The sequence below is a fragment of the Stegastes partitus genome, unplaced genomic scaffold (assembly GCF_000690725.1).
Source record: "Stegastes partitus isolate 25-593 unplaced genomic scaffold, Stegastes_partitus-1.0.2 Scaffold736, whole genome shotgun sequence".
NCBI lineage: Eukaryota > Metazoa > Chordata > Actinopteri > Pomacentridae > Stegastes > Stegastes partitus.
The window spans coordinates 301695-320020 of NW_007578467.1; the positions used below are offsets into that span (position 1 = coordinate 301695).

At 40.4% G+C, this 18326-nt stretch overlaps 1 protein-coding gene across 1 annotated transcript in view; it reads left to right on the forward strand.

Annotated features, from left to right (window-relative positions):
* The window catches only part of ptprn2 (protein tyrosine phosphatase receptor type N2), a gene marked incomplete at its 3' end in the record, with an annotated part of 47121 nt that overhangs the window by 18978 nt on the left and 9817 nt on the right, over positions 1 to 18326 (forward strand). The window contains exons 3-4 of the mRNA XM_008291338.1: positions 8275 to 8388; positions 17140 to 17396. Coding sequence (XP_008289560.1) covers positions 8275 to 8388; positions 17140 to 17396 — 371 coding nt within the window. The remainder of the gene's footprint in view (positions 1 to 8274; positions 8389 to 17139; positions 17397 to 18326) is intronic.

The window sequence follows — 18326 nt, forward strand, 5'->3', positions numbered from 1 at the left end:
AAACGCTGTAACTCCTCAACACTTTAAGTTCAAAACGATATCAGATATTTAGCACGCAAAGCTAATTAATTGCTAATTAATGAGCTGATAGCTTAATTAGAAGGAAACAGATCTTCCATTGATTACTCATGAGCTTTTTCATACTTACAACACAGATAGTACATACAAAGTAGACAATCTGGTTAAGGATGACGAACTGTCAGTGCTGTGAGCAAACTGTCTACCACCAGGAGTCCACGGTGGGAAATAAACCCTCTTGTTCAAGACATCAGATTTAATGTTTTAATGCACGAGTACTAATGTCAAACAAATAACTGCACTATGGTGTAAAAACTAGGAAGCAAACACTTTGCTAAAAGATGTTATAAAACTGAAATAGGTAGCTTAAGGTTGGAAATAAACAGCTGAAACTATACTACATTGATTAAACAGTTGTCTAGTCTGTAGCTAGCTGAGAATAACATAAATCTGTAAAATATGGAACTAAATGTTGGACAAATGGTTAATACTTGTGAATAGATTAATTGTAATGCTGAAAGTATTGAGAAATGCTTTTATTATTGATGCATTATAGAAAAAGAAAAGTTGAAGTAGTTACCTAAAATGATGGATATATTAGGAAAGTATCTTTGGGTAATGATAAAATAGTTGAATATTCAGCTAAATGTTATGGATACATGGCTGCAATGCCTCCAGATGGTAGTCCTAATGCAGAGTTTACCATACTGACTAAAACCCTAACTGGCTTAAATTATATTGATATTTAAAGTAGTTAAAATCAGATGATGGGTGGTGTTGAAGGGCTACTGGAGCTCATCTAATTTGTCTACATGGGTGCGTTTAAACAAAAATATTGGAAATCCGACTCTTCGTTCTTTCCCCTTTTCCCCAAATACATTTAATACACAGAACTTTTCCATTGCTAAAACTACATTTTGCCATTTTTCATGCACTATTTGGACAGAGCCAGGCTTTTTGAGCAGCTAGAAGCTAGTAGCGGGGGTGGTATCAAACTTTAATTCATGAAAAAAATACCAAAACAAATAAACACATTGCCTAAAGTGTTGAATTGTTGCTCTGAGATGCGTTTTTAGGAGGTGGGGGGGGATATCTAATACTGAGAGGTAGCTGGAAGTTTTTGGATTTGCAGCATATTAGAGAAGCAAATTCAGAAACCTCCTTCCTTATTTCCATATTAACCCAGTTTCAGAGCAAACAGGGAAGGACAAGGCAGAACAGAAGAGACGTATAAAAAAACCAACTTTAATTACACAGCCGGCATTGGTACAGAGGGAGACTAATAGAAGGAAATTGCTGACACCTCAACAGAAAAATACCTGGAGGCAGGCGAGAGGGTCGCATTTGGTGTGGCTGCATTAGGCTACCATGCAGAGATATGACGTACATGATCACATCTTATGAGATTTGCCTTTCTTCTATACTTTTATTATCTGCAGCTTTTATTCTTTTTGTACCACGCTCACAGCATCCCTCTTACAGTGAAAAGTAATTACATTCCCAGTGCTCACTAAAGGCAAATGTATACAGGCAAAAAAAAAGACTAATGCTGGATTAATGTTGTACCTAATATGCAAGCGATATGACATTATTTAGTTGCCTCATAACCCTCTGTGCTCACTCCGGCTACACTCTGTCACTCTCCATTGGACTCCTGATGAGCAGCAGCCACTGCACAGACAGATGATGAGTGGGAGTAACTAGGTCTGCCACTTCGACTCTTCCCCAGGTCCCTGAAGGAATAACCTGGTTTATTCTGGGCTGGGCCAACCGTTCTCTTCTTCACCCGGGCTGTTGCCATGCAGGGTGGCTGAGGGCAGGGAGGGGTTGCGAGAAGGAGCCTCCTCTATATGTATCACGTTATTTATGGCTGGCTGTGGTGTGCACGAACACCTACTCAGTGTTTTCTGTTTAACAACACTGAACCGGAGGAGATTTATTTTGGCTGTTTTTGGACACTGTTCAAAATAACAAAAGACTAATGTTAAATTGAAAGCAGTTCTCCATAAAGTGATTTAAATAACTGACAAAATATGCTCCGGACTTTTAAAGATTATTCACTAAAGCCCGACTGATATATAGATTGGCCGTTATGATTGGCTGATATTGGTATAATACAGATATAGGCAAGGCAGCTTTAATTGTTTGTTTGTTTGTTCTGGTTATTTTTGCAGGGACATCGCACAATTAAAAGTAATTACTCCAGAGCTAGCTAATTAGCTAATTTGCATCAGTCGTCCATGGGCAGGTTCAGAAAAAGAGAACAATGACAAAGCAATAAATAAGGTACATAAAACAATACAAAGCTTCAGTCAGTGTGAGACAATAAATGAAATCAGTGAAAAAAAAAAACAATAAATAAAAGGTTATTATTGGTGGGGACATTGTATAGCACATTTAATACATTGGGAAAGTAACTCACAACATAATAAAAACGCAGTAAGGACACAGATTTAAAATCTTAAATAAACTAAATCATTTACTAAATCTAAATCACAATTTAAAATAGCAGGAGGGCAAACTTGAGATGCATTAATCAAACAATTATCTAAAACCGAGTTAAAATTGTTTTGCATGTCATTGCAGGGTAGAGTAGACAGTGCAGAAATGAAAAGTTTTTAGCTTACAAAGTGGTCAGAGTCGGGGTTTACCGAACAGCGACGATATATCGATGTTGGCATCTGTGTTGCCCGATATGCACTTTTCTTTGTACAGAACACAATACAGAAAAATATGCTTGACATAATTTAGAAATTGTGTCATTGCAGCTCCAATCAAACTCTGCACTGCACTGTCAGCAGCACATGTAGCAGAGAACCTACCAATAATATCAATATTATAGACACAGTCCTGACTCGGTAATCCGACCCTTAACAATCCAAAAACTTCGCTATCTGACAGGTTTTTAGGAAAAACGAACGGAACCCATGAAAAATAGTCTTAACATACCGACAGCGTTGGATTCTGACTCCGACATGACATTTTATGTCACAAATAAGGATAACGCCGTATTATCTGACTGAACAGTCCGACAGATTGGCTACGTTCAGACTGCAGGACTTAATGCTCAATTCAGATTTTTTTGTGAAATCTGATTTTTTTGCAAGTTTGTTCACATTTCCAATTAAAATGCAACTTGTATGTGATCTGCTTTGTGAACTTCATATGACCCAAAAGTGCCCCGCATGCGCAGAAGAGGACACGACGGCACACACAGTGAGCGTGCTCAGTGTTTACGGAAGTAAACACGGATGGTGGCAGCGGCGGTAGCACCACTCCCCAGCCACCGCCACCAATAGTGGAAACAAAAGTGTGACCACTATCCTGAACTGGTATCAGCAGCCAAGTAATGCTTGTGCGTTCCGGCCACTTCCACCCTGTCGGAGTGCACCCCCGGAGTGGAAGTGCCCCACCCTGGCCACGCTGAATTTTCGGATATTCATCATTAATTGGGCCTGACTATCCAGAGACCAGAAAGTTCTATTCAGACCAGCCGTACTAGTTGTTGTAACAACTATAAGCAATGAATATTAACAGCAAATTACCCTTCAAGCATCAAGCCCTCCTTGTATGTTGATCTCCGTCTTGACAATCCGACAGCCTTGCTATTCGACATAACAGAAGGTTTTACATTTAATGTCGGATTATTGAGTCATGACTGTAATTCCCCCCAAAAATTGCACAAAACTATACGACAAGACACTTGACACTACACTAACCTTAAAAACACAGGGTAGACTTTGTATTCTCAAACAGACAATTTCCAATTGTAACCAATAACCCCTCAAAGTTATATATAGTTAGCTAATGATGTGCTTTACTTTGGAATTCATGCATTCTTTTCTGTTGTGTTTTGTAATCTAGTTATTTGGACATATCAAAGGATTGCAGTGAACATTACAGCAAATAAATCCACACAGAGTTCAGCTAATTCCTTACATGTTTGCTCTTTTATCCTGGGTTATGGAAAGACTGTGAGTAGAAAGCAACACTCCTCGTTTGTGGTGCAAGAAATCGAATCCAGCAGACATCCGACTTATTGACAAAAAGTCAGTTCCTGCACACATGTATCACACATCTCTTAGGTGGGCTTATTGACCTGAAAATTGGGTTTTTTTGTGAATCTTTATGGTTTATATATTTTTGATGAATCTGAGGTTCTTGGACCCCAAGAGTAATTTGTACTGCAGATGTATGTATCTTGCAATACGTGTGCCTGTTGCTGACTTGAGTGGGTTTCTTCAATAACGCCGGAGATGTCGTATGATTTGGGGGAATCAAACAGGGTGAAATCAAAAAGGGGTGTCACAAACAGTTAAGTGTTAACTAAAAGGTGTTTTGAAAGTACAAGTAGAGCTTGGAGTTAAATCAGTCATTAAAAAATGTAGAGTATGACACAGCAGTAAATGATTTTCAAAAACTTGCAAAAAGCAGACTGGGTAAGAGACCCAAACAGCTTTCGAAGGGCATTGGAGATAGCCGTACAGGCATTTAAGAGCTACCTAGGTGAAATCTGCTTTGATTGAATAACTGATGAATAAAACATGAAAACTTCCAAATGGAGCCAACATTTTTTATAGGGTAAAATAGCAGCTGATTAAATGACAAAGTCTATTTTTTGGAGAAGGTGCCTTCAGTATGGACTGTAGCTGTTATTGCATCATTGATTAAATACATTAATTAATATCCTCCATATATAATTCGATCTTCTGCTGTCACATCTCGTTTTTGATGCGATCTCTCCAAGTCTTTACCGTCTTCTTTAGGGGAATACTTTTCTGGAGGTTCTTCCAAAAGGATATGCGATTAGCCGGAAATGCATTTTAATTTGATGCGTCTCTCCAGAGTCTGTGGCTTACTGCTATGATAAGCTAAGCTAAAGTACAGTGGATAAGTGCTACATGTTTCCCTCGAGGCGCCCGTTGGCTCCTATTAAACACTTAACCAACAGTGTTGTATCGATTGGTGGTTATCTTGCCTCCGCTTGGGCCAATATTTTCTGAAACGTCCGCACTGTATTTCAGATTTAAACGATTTGGGTGATGCTCCTATCGATTAGCAGCAAGCGCAACTGCAGCGCAAACAAGTAACCACCAGAAAATACAAATATCAAGCAATCTGCATACGGCACGAGCAGAGAAAGAGCGCCAAGGTTGAAGGGGCGAATGGTGAATAATCAGACATGAAGTGCTGAGGAAAGAGACGGTTGAGTATTAAGGACAAAAGATGCTTTAACAAAACACACAAGCAAAACATGTTAATGAAAATAGAGCTGGAATAATAGAGTTGATTCAAGCGCCACAGCTAAATTCAATAGGCTGTGTGTTTTGATGAGTCTCTGAGAGTCTGCTTTATCTTTATTCATTTCTGTATTTCCATGTGCATTGCAGTGCATGCATAAATATAATTATCATTTCAAAGCCACGTCTGTCACATAAAAAGCCCAGAATAACCTGTAAGCACTTCATTAATCACATCCTGATCACTTTAGTTTTTGTTCCTGCACCTTTCTTTATTAGCGGCCTGCATCTGGCCGGTCTCGGTGCATTGATTTGAGCCTATTCATTTTCATGACATGAGTTGCGCGGCTAATACACCTGTTCCAATACGTCTTAATTTGTCTCCTGGGTCCGTCTGCCTCTTCCTCTGACGTACAGTCTTTTAGAAATGCTTTGCTGACTGTCAGCTTTAGTGTTTGCTCCTGTTATCCCAGAGCATTAGCTTTCACAGTTTAAATAGCTTTAGCAGCAGCCGGGTGTCGCTCTGTCTGTCACAGTGGGAGGAGAGACGGCGTCTGGCTTTAGAGCTCCTCACCTTTTTTTTTTTTTTTTTTTCCTCTTTTTTTTTTTTTTTTTTTCCTCGCCTGAAAATCTTCTTTATTCCTGTCAACATGCTGCTTATCCAGACACAGCTTCTCTTTAGTGAGAATGTCACTGATTTATGATTGTACATTTCGGGATTGATTAACTGATTGATTCTGTGGCCTGCTTTATGTATTATGGATTACATTGATCAAGGTTTATTTGCAATGCAGTTGCCATTTGCCCACCACATGGCAGCATTAATCTTGTCTTACAAGAAGGCACCAATTGATCTCTTGTCAGCTTCATATTTCGTTAAGCCAGACAGGTGATCATTAGAAAATTACCATGTTCTTCTCTGTTAACAGACGTGGTTTTGAATGGTTTGAACCTGCGTAGCTCTCTTGCACTCATACTGACATATTTTTGGAAAATCCCTGCTATTTGACTGCCCTGCATTTCTGTGTGTTATTTTCAGCTTTGGACAACCTTCCATGCACTCAACACACACTTAGGCCTGGAATTAAAGTGTTGTTTTCAGCTGTCAAATACAGGAAAAATAAGTGTTTTCCTGCAAGCTGTCAACTACAATAAGCCATTGTTGTTTGTTTTGATACTCTCAGTACTGTGAATACACACAATAAAGTGACAGAACGGTTCTTTCTGATTCATGGTGCGTGCGGCTCTGAATGGCTCAGCATCACCTCGATAAATCAATCAACCATAACGTCTGCCAAACACGGATTTCTTTGTTGTAAAATACCTCTGACTTCTATATTTAATGCACTAAATCCCTGTGTGTCCCTGTGTATCTGCTTGCTATCGGGAATGTCCCTGACAACGGAGAAGGAAGTAACGTGTGCTATTGCCATGGAAACCAGTGAGGGATGCAGAGCATCAAACATTTAACAGTTTCCCGTCACTTGTTATGTCACCAGCCTGCTTTTATTTCTTACATAATACGTGTTGTTTGTATGCAACAGGCAAAATGAATTATAGCAGATATTCTTCTTCAAAATGCAGCCTTATTTAGTGATCATATTAACCGTGTCAGCAGGGATAATATCATTAGAAATGAGCTGTTGTTGGCAAAGAGTAACGAGACAGTTGACGTCTTGTGATGCTCACACGTCTGCGATGATCTGTGTGTCTGTAGGTGGGAAGTCTTCCTCTGCGCTGTTTGAGATCTCAAAATAACTCCTGGGCGTTGTACTGTGTAGTCTATGCTAATTCACTGCCTCCCACAGGCTTTTTCCTGTACAGAGCTGTCATTTAACGGGTCACAGGCGGAGGGGGGAGTCAGGAGAACACCCGCATCTCGTTTAGAATAAGATTTGAATTTAGAGGCTCGTCAGACATCACATTAATATCATTGTAATTATCAGTCACTGAATTTTACAGTGAACACGGCACTGTAATTAACTTTGTTTTAGTTGAAGGTTAAAATTATGTTCCGAGATGTTTATCTGCTAATGCAAAGATGAAGCTTGACGTGCTCCTTACTGTGTCAAAACGGCACATCATGTCTGCGATCGATCACAAATCCTTGTATTTGCACTCATCTGTTTTATAACCCCAGTGTAAGAAATGTCATTAGATGAGCAGACAGAAAATGGGAGCATGTAATGGACATCAGTTTTTGTGTATTCTATGGTTGCCCACATGTCAGTGAGCATCAGTTGTACCATTGATGTTTGCTGTCATTGTCCGACATCTTGGGGCTAATTAATAGGAAGCTGTGGTGCATGACAAAGTGTTGATTCACATCATTAGATCCAATCTAATCACAGTGGCATCCCCACACATAGTCTCACATGGGAATACACATGATTGCACATATACACGCACACACACAGAGGAAATAGCTGAGATTGAATCTGTAGGATTCATCTCCAGAGATCATCTTTAAGGTGGACTTTCATTTAGTGAGTTTAGCCAACAAGATGCAAGGATTTATCTTCCCAGCTGAGAGAAGGTGACAACGCGGGTCATTTATATTCCAGGCCTTACATCTACACACTGCTTTCTGACCTCCCGAGCCTCAGCATCCTTCAGAGGTCTAGACCAGCCATTGAATTATGGGGCTGATAGGGGCTCTTTGGCGTTGGTTGCTTAGCAACCTGTTTTGAGTGAGGCGGGAGGCCTGCTGATAGGGAGATTACCAGGGTCCCTGATAAAGTCCTTCCTGCCATGAACGGCTGCTTATCGTAGCACTGTCAGAGGAAAAATGGCAGCTATTAGCTCCCCCAAAACAGAAAATCAGACGATCAAAACTCTGCGGGTGCCTCACACCATCACAGCATTTAATCTGGGCAGGTAGATGTCGTTTAACAGCCTCAGATCCCCCCAAAATATGTTACAAAAATTAGTTTTGTGTTGTTTCTTCCTTTGAGCTAACAAAAAATATCCCCCATGAACATGTTTTTCACAATGTTCTGCTCTGTGTTCTTTGTAGATGGAGTGTTTGGAAGGTGCCAGGAGTTGGCCGGTGCAGACCTGTCCACGTACGATATTTCTTCCTCTGGTCTGCAACGCCTCAGGATCCTCCTACAGAAACTGGCTCACAGAGGTACAAACTGCCCGACTTTCTTTCTTTTTTTCTCTGTTCGGCATCAGTGGTGTACAGGGCTTACAGCAAATGCTTGTCAACTGCCATTGTGTGAAGCAAGCCAAATAAGCCAAGCTGTCTCTTTGGCTAGCACAGCACACCGCCACAGAGCTAGAACAGGTCATTTGACTCATATCGGGCCATTGTTTTGCCATCATCGCCTAACTCCAGCAGCCAATCTAATTGGCTTGTATGCTGTTAGGACATTTAGAGCTAATTTTGTGGATGAGTAACTCTGAGGTGTGCAGTGTAATCACATCAGACAGTCTTTCCTACTCAGTCAATGGCAGCTGCTAATGTGCTTGTTATAACAGGTTACATCTTCAGGCGGATAAGGCGCGTTTATTAAAGGATGCCTTCGTAACAGAAGTAACTTTATAGCTCATTAAGAAGGAAGTTACAGTAGGAATTCAAGAATTATTGTTCCTCGTTTCCCAACCTGGAGGCATGCTGAGCTTCCTTTGGCTAACACGTATTTTAAGAGTCTCATCAGCGCATCTCATCAGTTCTGTAATTTAAATGTGGCGTGTTTGATATTCATGTCTTGTACTGGTTGTGGAGAAGAGAGTCTTCGCTTGTTGACGGTTGTTACAGTGCGAACAACAGATAGGAATGTCTGCAGCCTCCAGGCAGTCTGCTGCACTTATGAGATGCCACCAATCAATAAAAACAACAACTTGAATTCTGTGCATGTTGGAAAATATGAAGCAAATGGAATGAAACAATCAGTATATGGGTCTGTAATTCCTTAATGGTTTCCTAGGGTGTTTCCTGGAACTGAATATGTAATTTGTTACTAATAATAAATGAAAAATGCGGGCACACAGTGTTCAGCTGGTACATTATCTAATTATTACATCCAATTATTTGCTTCAGCGTGTGCACAGCAGGTCAGCAAAAACAGGAAATATATCTACAGTTCAGCATATTGTGTAGAGTAATGACCTGTAATATAAATAGCTACCGAGGAAATATGTAAAGTTTTCTTGTGAGATAAGTGGGATTTTCTTCTGAATATCTTCTCCACACATTTAGCAGCATGTAACTGCATTCACAGCCCACCAGGGGGCAGTAGACATCTTCAACTCAGACCGTGACCACAAACATCAGCCCTCCGAACGTAATTGGCTTTGCAGGCCACTCTGAGCTTAATATCTTTTAACAGGCGTGAACCAGTGTTGAAAATCATTAAGAGCAAGCAGTCGGCCAGAGGAAATCAGAAAAAAAAAAAAAAAGAGGGGAAAAAATGCAGCGATGAATATTAAGCCAGGCGACACCACACATTTATTGTAATTACTGCTTAGAAATAAACAAATGAGAGTGAGGAGGATGAGAAGAGATCTGGTGTGTAATTTTTACCGCTTGGTTTTTAAGGAATTCTTTCCCTGCTTTTCATCACGAGACTTGTTCTCTGACCTTGTGTTTGAAGACATCCGCTCGCAGACGCCTCAAACATGACATCATTACTTTGAAACATTTTCCCCTTTTCTGTCTCGTAGAATCACATCCGCAGACACCGAGCATTATCTTCGGGTGAGCCCACAATGCACTGTTAATGCTCGGTGGCACGCTATTCTTATCAGCTCAACAGCTATTGAAGTGTCATCTTTGAGACGTGGGGGACCCTTTTTTTTTTTTTGAGCCCAGACAGGGTTATAGAGACCATTGTACTGTAACCTAAATTGAAGAGATGAAGGGGAGAAAAAAACGGTGAGGAACATCAATGGAATCGATTTACAATCCTCTTTATCTTGCATCAGAGCAGGTAGAAATCACACAATCTCTGCTCACTGCACAACACCAATGTCATTCAGATCAATAGAAATTGACCCTTGTACAAAAGGGCTTGGGTTGTCTGGATGTGTCCCCATTGGCAGAGCGCATTGTCTGGTATTAAATTTTCACTACAATACCTTTTGAATGCAAGGCACTGTCATCCAACTGCAAATGACTTTTATATTACACAGCACCCAAAGCCAAGCAACTTTAGTATTCATCGTGCGCAGCCACAATGTGTCTACACATTTCATAGCCAGGCTGCTGTCATATTGCCTTGGAATCATTACGGCTCTGCTAAATATGTGTGTGTTTGTGGAGCCCGGGCTCGTATGAATATACACACAGGAGCTAATGCAGTAACTGCACTGATTGGAATTTGATGTACAATATATTAAAATGATAGAGTATTTAATTGGTCGTTCTCTAAACCCCTCCCTGCTGCGACGGTCGTCCAATCATAGCTTAGCAACCGTAACCAGGCACAGGAAGTCTGTCAGTCTGTGGATCCTCGATGCTGAAAATTCTCGGAGGTTGTCGTAAGAACAATGCTTTGCACTTAAGTGCTTTGAGGAGGGTTATGTCTTCTTTTTTTTTTTTTTAGCCTTTACAAGAACTGAGAACAAAAATACAGAACTTAACTGTCTTTATCAGTTCAAACATGAGCTACAGATGTTAGCATCCCAGCTAACTAGTCTACCCATCCTAAGAACCCAACAGTACCCTATTTTTAAAAGCAAGGTTTAACCACAATTTTTAATGAAACTTGTAAAACTTTAACTAAAAAACATACATGCCACCTTTGTGTTGCCTGTCAAATTTTCCTTTCTAAGTGTGGAATGAGCCATTTTTGACTGCAGGAACTTCTGGGCCATTTCAGTTAGGTCTACGGGTTAGGTCTTCAATGTAAAATACACATTATAGGTTTACATACCAACCCCTCCACTGTAACTATTATTTATTGTTTTTATGTCCACTCTGAGTTAACATCGTGGTTGAAGCTGTTGGATGTTACAACCGCAATGAAAACACCCGTTACTGTGCCATTTATCTAAATGTTTGCACCACCTTCCGCCTTTCCTGAATTCTTGCGGTAGAAAGCTGCCTATTCCTGCTTCTTCTGGCCACAACTACAACTGTAAAGTACCTGCAAGCCTTTCATCAACGGATGTTTAAAACAATTAGATACCAGACTTTAATGAAGATTCACATGGTGCATTAAATCAAATCCAATCAAGTTTATTGTCATTTTGCTGTACATACACAGTAGTACAGGCAAGATGAAGGAGCGTTTCTTCAGGATCATTTAATTAGTAAGTTTTGCGGAATGAACATCTGGGATACTAAACGTTCACTGTTCCTGAAGGGGCCGCTGCGTCCATGCGCGCCACCAATTGCTATTAGCAAGAGGACCTAATTTATTTATTTATTTATTTCCGCGCTGTGTGGCCCACTACATGTGTTAGACTTTACACTTTAAGGCTCTAGAAATATTTTACAAATATAAAACAACAGGGGATTAAATAGTCAATAGCACGAGTGACCACTGGAAAGAATTGGCAAGAAGTGGCAATGCCATATCCAGCTGTCTAACTACTTCCATGCTGCAGCATCAGGGGGCAGTAATGAAGCACATTGCAGCATAGTGCACCATAGAAGAAGAAGACATCCCGCTATTAACGCGAGTTTACAAAAAAAAGACGCCACAAGAATAATGGGTGGTTTTACAAACTGAATTTTTAGATTGTACTCTCACTTTAATACATTATTTATAATGTTCATTGCAACAAAAGTTATTTATTTTCTCTGTGTTTAAAGTTACTTCCTGTTTACTTAGTATTGGTAGTAAAGAGTGTAAACTTACACGCTAGATAGTGCCCCTTAAAATTCAACAGAAAACCCAACAGAAGTGACTCTTCTAAAAGTGAAAAGTGAAGCAAAAGTCAGTAGTATAGTAGAAAACTAAGCACTGTGTTTGCTGTCCAATGTGTTTTTCTCTGCCTTGTTGCAGAAAATGGAGAAGAAGCTTCAAATATGTTTTTTTTTTTTACCCCAGCCATTATATTTTCCTTACACTAACCAAGTAGTTTTGGTGCCTAAACTTACCTAAGCTTCTGACATGCAGTTATTGGAGGGGAAGTGTCAACCAGTGTGATATTTTGCTAAACTTAACCCCACAGGTCTGCTTTCCAATCCTAACAAAACAGTAAATGAAAACTGACTTTGTGGCTTCCATCCACCTGCTGGAAGCCTTTCTTACAACATCACAGTTTTACCTTTTGGAGAGGAAATATGTTTCTTTCACAATGTAACAGAGAATGCAATTTAGTTGTGTTGAAAGACAGGACCGGTTTTTCTGTGTTGGGCATGAACCGTAAGAATGAATAACATTTAATTGCATTTTTAATGATAAAAACAGTTATGCCAAGGCTATGTACGTGTGAAAATCACCTTAGAAATTGCTATGAATTTTGAAGAGGGAATGCTTGACAAACACAGCAACACTAACTACTTAGTTTCACGGCACGACAGATGATAAACACAGATTATTGTGCGTTTTCAGACTAGTTTAGGCCATAAATTTTCAGCTCCTGGCCAGTGTTTACGCTGTCGAACTCCATACGCTTAACATCAGAGACAATCATGTCAGGGTGTTACAGTGGTAGATAGCTGACGGAGCACAGTAACCTGCAGTCGATTGACCTCCAGACCCTGTGTGGAGCAGCAGCTACTCTCATACTACAGACAAGTCAAGTAAGATGATGCATTGTGACATTTGCATTAGCTCCATTGACAGGAATCGTCAGTCAGGGAGAATCAGTGACCATAAACTGACATCCTGCGCCTCCAGTGCTACTGAAACGACGTGTTACTCCTACTTTGCTTTCTGCGCAAACATGCTTTCTTTGACAGACGAGGAAACCAAGTGTTGTTCTTCCTCTTGTTCTGCATTGTCTGTTCCTTCACAACCTTGCTAGATAGCACTGGAGAGGACAGATCACACACTGACATGCCATGTGGAAAAACTTGAGTCGTTATGAGGAGAACAAGGGGGCTGCATTGAATCATTCAGCGCGACTCCATGTTTGTGCGAGGGCAGGCTAATTTCTGCTTCCGATTTTTACTCTGAGAGAAACGATTTCCTTCAATAAAGGCCAAATAATCTTTTGTCTCCTTGTAGATGTTGAAACTGCTATTTTTCTATAGTGTCATAGCAATTTATACTTAGAGAGCAGGAAAAATAAACCTGTATGGGGTCTGTTGTTATAACCTCATGCTGTGAAACCAAACACTTGTTTTATATTTTAGTGGAGGTTCTAAAGTTTCCCTAGATACCAGATATATCGGGCTGAATTTGTTGGACATAGATTGTAAGAGAAAATGATGATGATTCATGTGAGTTGGTGAATTATTTCTTAAAACATTTTTGTCTGAAATAACATAAAACTCCCAGCTAGTGAATTACATGTTACAAATGGCGCGTCTTAATGTATTCATATTTTGCCGCCCGCCTCACCATTGCACTGTTGGTTTAATTTATGTGTCAAATTTGGAGTGACACATTTCATTTTGACTAATTAGGTAGAACTTGCTGCTAAATTATTCACGCTCTTTTCCATTAATGCCTTTAAAATCAGTTGGTGGACAGAAGTAAAGGAAAGGGGAAAATCTGCATTTCAAAAAACACCAGATGAAACAACAAGACATGTAGACAGGATCCCATCTAATAGGCTTTGAATATTTAGGAGGCCCCCTCTCTCCCTCTCTCTCTCTGTCACACAGAAAACAGACAGGAGGCCAACAGAAATATCTTGCTTGTTTGAAAGCTGTTGCGCTAATGGCAAGGCGTTAATTAACTGAGGCATTTGCCTGAGACGGGATGCTATCCTTAACAGGCAAAAAGCGGCAGCACTTGATGATGGAACCTGCTCTTTCTCTGGACTTACAGATGAATTTGCATGACATTTAGCTCCTCAGTGCCAGGATAATCAGCTGAGAGGTTGATTGAGAGGAATCCAACCGTAAAGGCCCCACCACTTTCCTCCCTGACTTTTTCTTTTCCAAAATGGCTCATTTTGATTCTGTAATTTGCGCTGGCATACCTTTTCTCCTCAAGTGTGCCCATCACAGACACACAGAACATGGTATGTATGGAAATGAGTGCATCCCCCAGGAGACAGAAGGGATAGAGGTGTCACAGTCAATGAAGCCAGCCTCGTCCTGTTGTGGAGCCATCACACGTTCACTGTGAACCCATTTAACCAGCTGCAGTAAACCGCAGGTACCATATGGATCCTTTAGGGCTGAAGCCAGACCTGATTTACCCGTCACCGCTGATGGTAGCAGAAATGATCATCACCGCGGTAATATATAGCAAGTATACACCACATCGGGTAAGCCACGGGTAGTTAACTGTCATTGTTGTACGGATGGATGGCTGAGCTGCGTTCCAGAACAGTGACAACATACGCTGCTTTGTGCTCCATTCAGCGCTGCCAAGAATGACTGGAGGCATCTGTAGCTGCTCTGCATTGCTCAGATCCTCATCTGGTGCTTATGAATATCTATGAGAATATCCAGTGTCTATGGGTGAGAAACCAGGCTAATGAAGACATTCTGCATTGTTGATATTTTTCATTTCTTCACATATTTCCACCCAGGCTGTTAGTTTATTGATATTAAACATGTCCGCATCATTATGAGCGGCATTGTTTCTTTAGATGAGTCTGGTAAAAGGTTAGGTGTGTAGCCGTTAGGAATCTGCACCGCAACCTAATTACTTGTTTCTCATTTCAAAAGAAAAAAAAACAACAACACTGGAATGGAAGCGTAATCAGTGAACATCTTGACTCTTTACAACAGCTATAATATCTTTGGTATTTCTATGCTCTTTACCGATGGAATCTTGTGCCTCTTGGCTCATTGGGAATGGGGCCATGTTTTGGGTATCTTTTTTGCTTGGGTAGCTCCATCTGGTCCTGGCACCGCTGCGCTTTGCCCCTGCCCAGGAGTTCTGCATCCCAACTATGTGTTGGCAATTAGCAGAGATGTTGGCACGGCGTCAGGCCACAGTGTGACATTCTCCCCGGGCTTGTTGACTGGCTGTGGTGTGTGTGTGTGCATACATGTGTCTCTACATGTGTGCACGTGTAGTCGTGTCTTCCCTTTTAGAGTGTCATAATTTTAGACTTCCTCTGCTGTTTCTGATTCATCCTGGCTGTTTTGTTTTGCGGTGTTACTCTGTAATGCTGAGAGAACTAGCAATTTACCTGGAGTTGAGTGTAGTACAGTCACTGTCCTTAAGAAACATTTCAACCAATATTTCCAATGCAGCAGATGGAAAAGATTTATTTTTCTCCCTGTTTTTATTGATCATTTTAAGTTAAATTACAGACTTGTCAGGGGAACATCAGGACATGTGCAGTCACAACTCATTTTAGTGACACATGTTACATTTTATAGGCACATATGCTGTACATATCTATCTTTTTTTTTCCTTCAGTAGTTTACATATCACACATATCATAGTCTTAAAGTAAAGATGGGTTTCTCTGTACTGTCTGCTTCATCGACATTTGAAGTGCAGTCTTCCTTTTTGAAGGTCTTGTGTTGGTTTTACGGCTGAAACAAGTAGAGGATTAAAAAAGAAACTTTCTCTCCTTGCAGTATTTGGTATTAGAATATCTGGGAACTTGTAATTAACATTTTTTTTTTACCGTTTTCCAACATTTTATAGACTTGACAATTAATTGATTGATCTTAAAAATAACTGACTAATTTACTTTTACCTGTAGATGGTTTCTTGCTGCAGCAGTACAACATTTAACCAAAAATCAGTCAAGTCAACATTTCCATTGGTTTCCACCTGTGTGTCTCACATTCAGCAGGTCTGCGTCATCAGCAAATAGCGGCATCCACCGACAGTCTGCGTGTGAGAAGTTTAGGGGACATCAGTAAATTGTAGCTTCAGAAAACAACCTGATTGCACTCTACCTCTCTAAACTGCATGAGCCTCTGCATGCACATCAGTCACGCTGTGCCACCCACCACCACAAGTAAATTCTCAACCTGTGGGAAACAACAACATTATGCGCTGAATTTATTGAAAGTGTCAGACCTAAACATGGCTGGGGACGGTGCTTCTGCTGCCAAAGCATAGAGATCATTTTCGAATTGAAATGTTAAAAAATCTTGTCCTGTGCCGAGACTGGTGAGTGTAACCCTCCAACCCGCAGCGCTGAAACGCCAGGCGGTGAGAAACCGAAGCAGTGAGGAGTCGGAATTGATGACAAAATTTACTTCTGCTTATAGTATAATCAAAGATGAGCTACTTTTTACAAACTTTAGGTCTGAGATCACAAATAAATTCCTGCTTTAGTTACATAACGTGTTAAAAAAAATGACCAATGTGGGGACAGACAACAAAGGTAACTCTTGAAATGTACAATGCAGCATCAAAAGGCTTGGTGAAAAAATGTGGGTGCACCTAAATTTTGTCCAAAGTAAGAAGTTAGTCTCAAGTCTTGTGCAAGTAACTGAAACAAATTAAAAGATACATTCATTCCGGCCCTCCAGACCCAATTCTCTCTCCTATTTCTTCTTATCATAGGCAGTCGAGCCATGTTTGAAGTTTGGTCTTCTATTATATTGTTGTATTATTAGATGTTTGTCGTCTTTAATCCCATATACACCAGTGGATATGTTGAGCAAATTAGGTTCACTGTCCTCCATTTGTTGTATTTGTTTACTGCAGTTAGTTGTTTATTTTGTACAGCCGTGTCTATCCCAGAGAAAAGCAGAGTATTCAAGAGGTATTAAAAAGCTTTTCCCTTGTTATGAAGCAGTAAGATGTCGCACCTTCTCAGTCAGACCCAGAGGGATGAATCTGTGCATCGTACGCAGTTTAAAATTCCAACCTGACCTCCCTGTGTTTAGGTTTGACGTGGCAGGACGACATCACCCAGCAGGTCATCTCCAGAGAGCTCTCCAAGTTGAGGCACGTCCCCCTCCGCCATCAGGCCACTCCTCCAAGCCCCCTGACGGCCTACAGCAGCTCCAGAGACAGGAAACTGAGGCCTGCACATTCTGAGCTGAACAGAAACCTCCAGCAGTACCTGTCGGGGCTGGGCTTCCTGCCGCAGGCCGAGGTGGCCGGACGACCAGGTGTCCAGCAAGAGGCAGCCAAGGTTCAGGTGAGAGTCCGACACATTGAAAGCTGCTGAGTGAAACAAAGAGGTGGGACAAATACACAAGTTTTATTAACAGGAAGATTTTAAAAAAAGGTCACGATGTGATGATGTTACAATAGATATGTCGGGGGTAATCTTGGTTATCCCCGAGGTGCAATTTGTCCTACATGCAGCAGTAAACAAGGTAATATATAATCACCACACAGACACTCCAAACCACACAATAGACATAGAATCACATAATGCCATTTGAAAGGACAATGGGAGCAAGGGCGAATCTGTTTTTTCAGTGATGCTTTCAGGGTTATGATGGCTTGGACTTCACAATTAAATTTGCAGTAGATGGAAATCTGGAAAAGGCAAAAAAACAATCAAGAAAAATACAAAAATTCTCACTTTTCTGTTCTAAGCTCCTCCACTGGACTAGAATGTGCTTCAAAGACAACTAGCTAAAAGTCAGCATTCATTTGTGTCTTCACCTGTTATTCAAACCTTTTTCTCCCAAATAAAAGTCTCCTTCAAAATCTCCTATAAGTGGCTAAATTTTCTAAAACTTGAAAACAGAATGAAAAGCTAAAAGGTTAGTATGAAAATACTGCCTTCCCTAGCTTTATAACATTTTACAGAAAGCCTGCATTACAATTTAGCAGTTTGGTTTATAATTTAGAAGAATTGGATATTTAAGAGGCATGGCGAATCTTATGAAAAATTCAATCCACTTGCATTATGGGAAATGTAGTGCTTTTTTTGGAGCTTAACACATAAAGAGAGATTGCCAGTTTTAAAAAGTTCCTTCACCTTATGGAAGTGACACAAAATATTAGTTGCTTTGCTGTAGATACCACTTTTACATCCAACAGGAGGGTTCAAAACATTGTGTAATTAACAAAAAACATATTTTCCTTGTCTAAATTAACGGATAACGATTGCCTA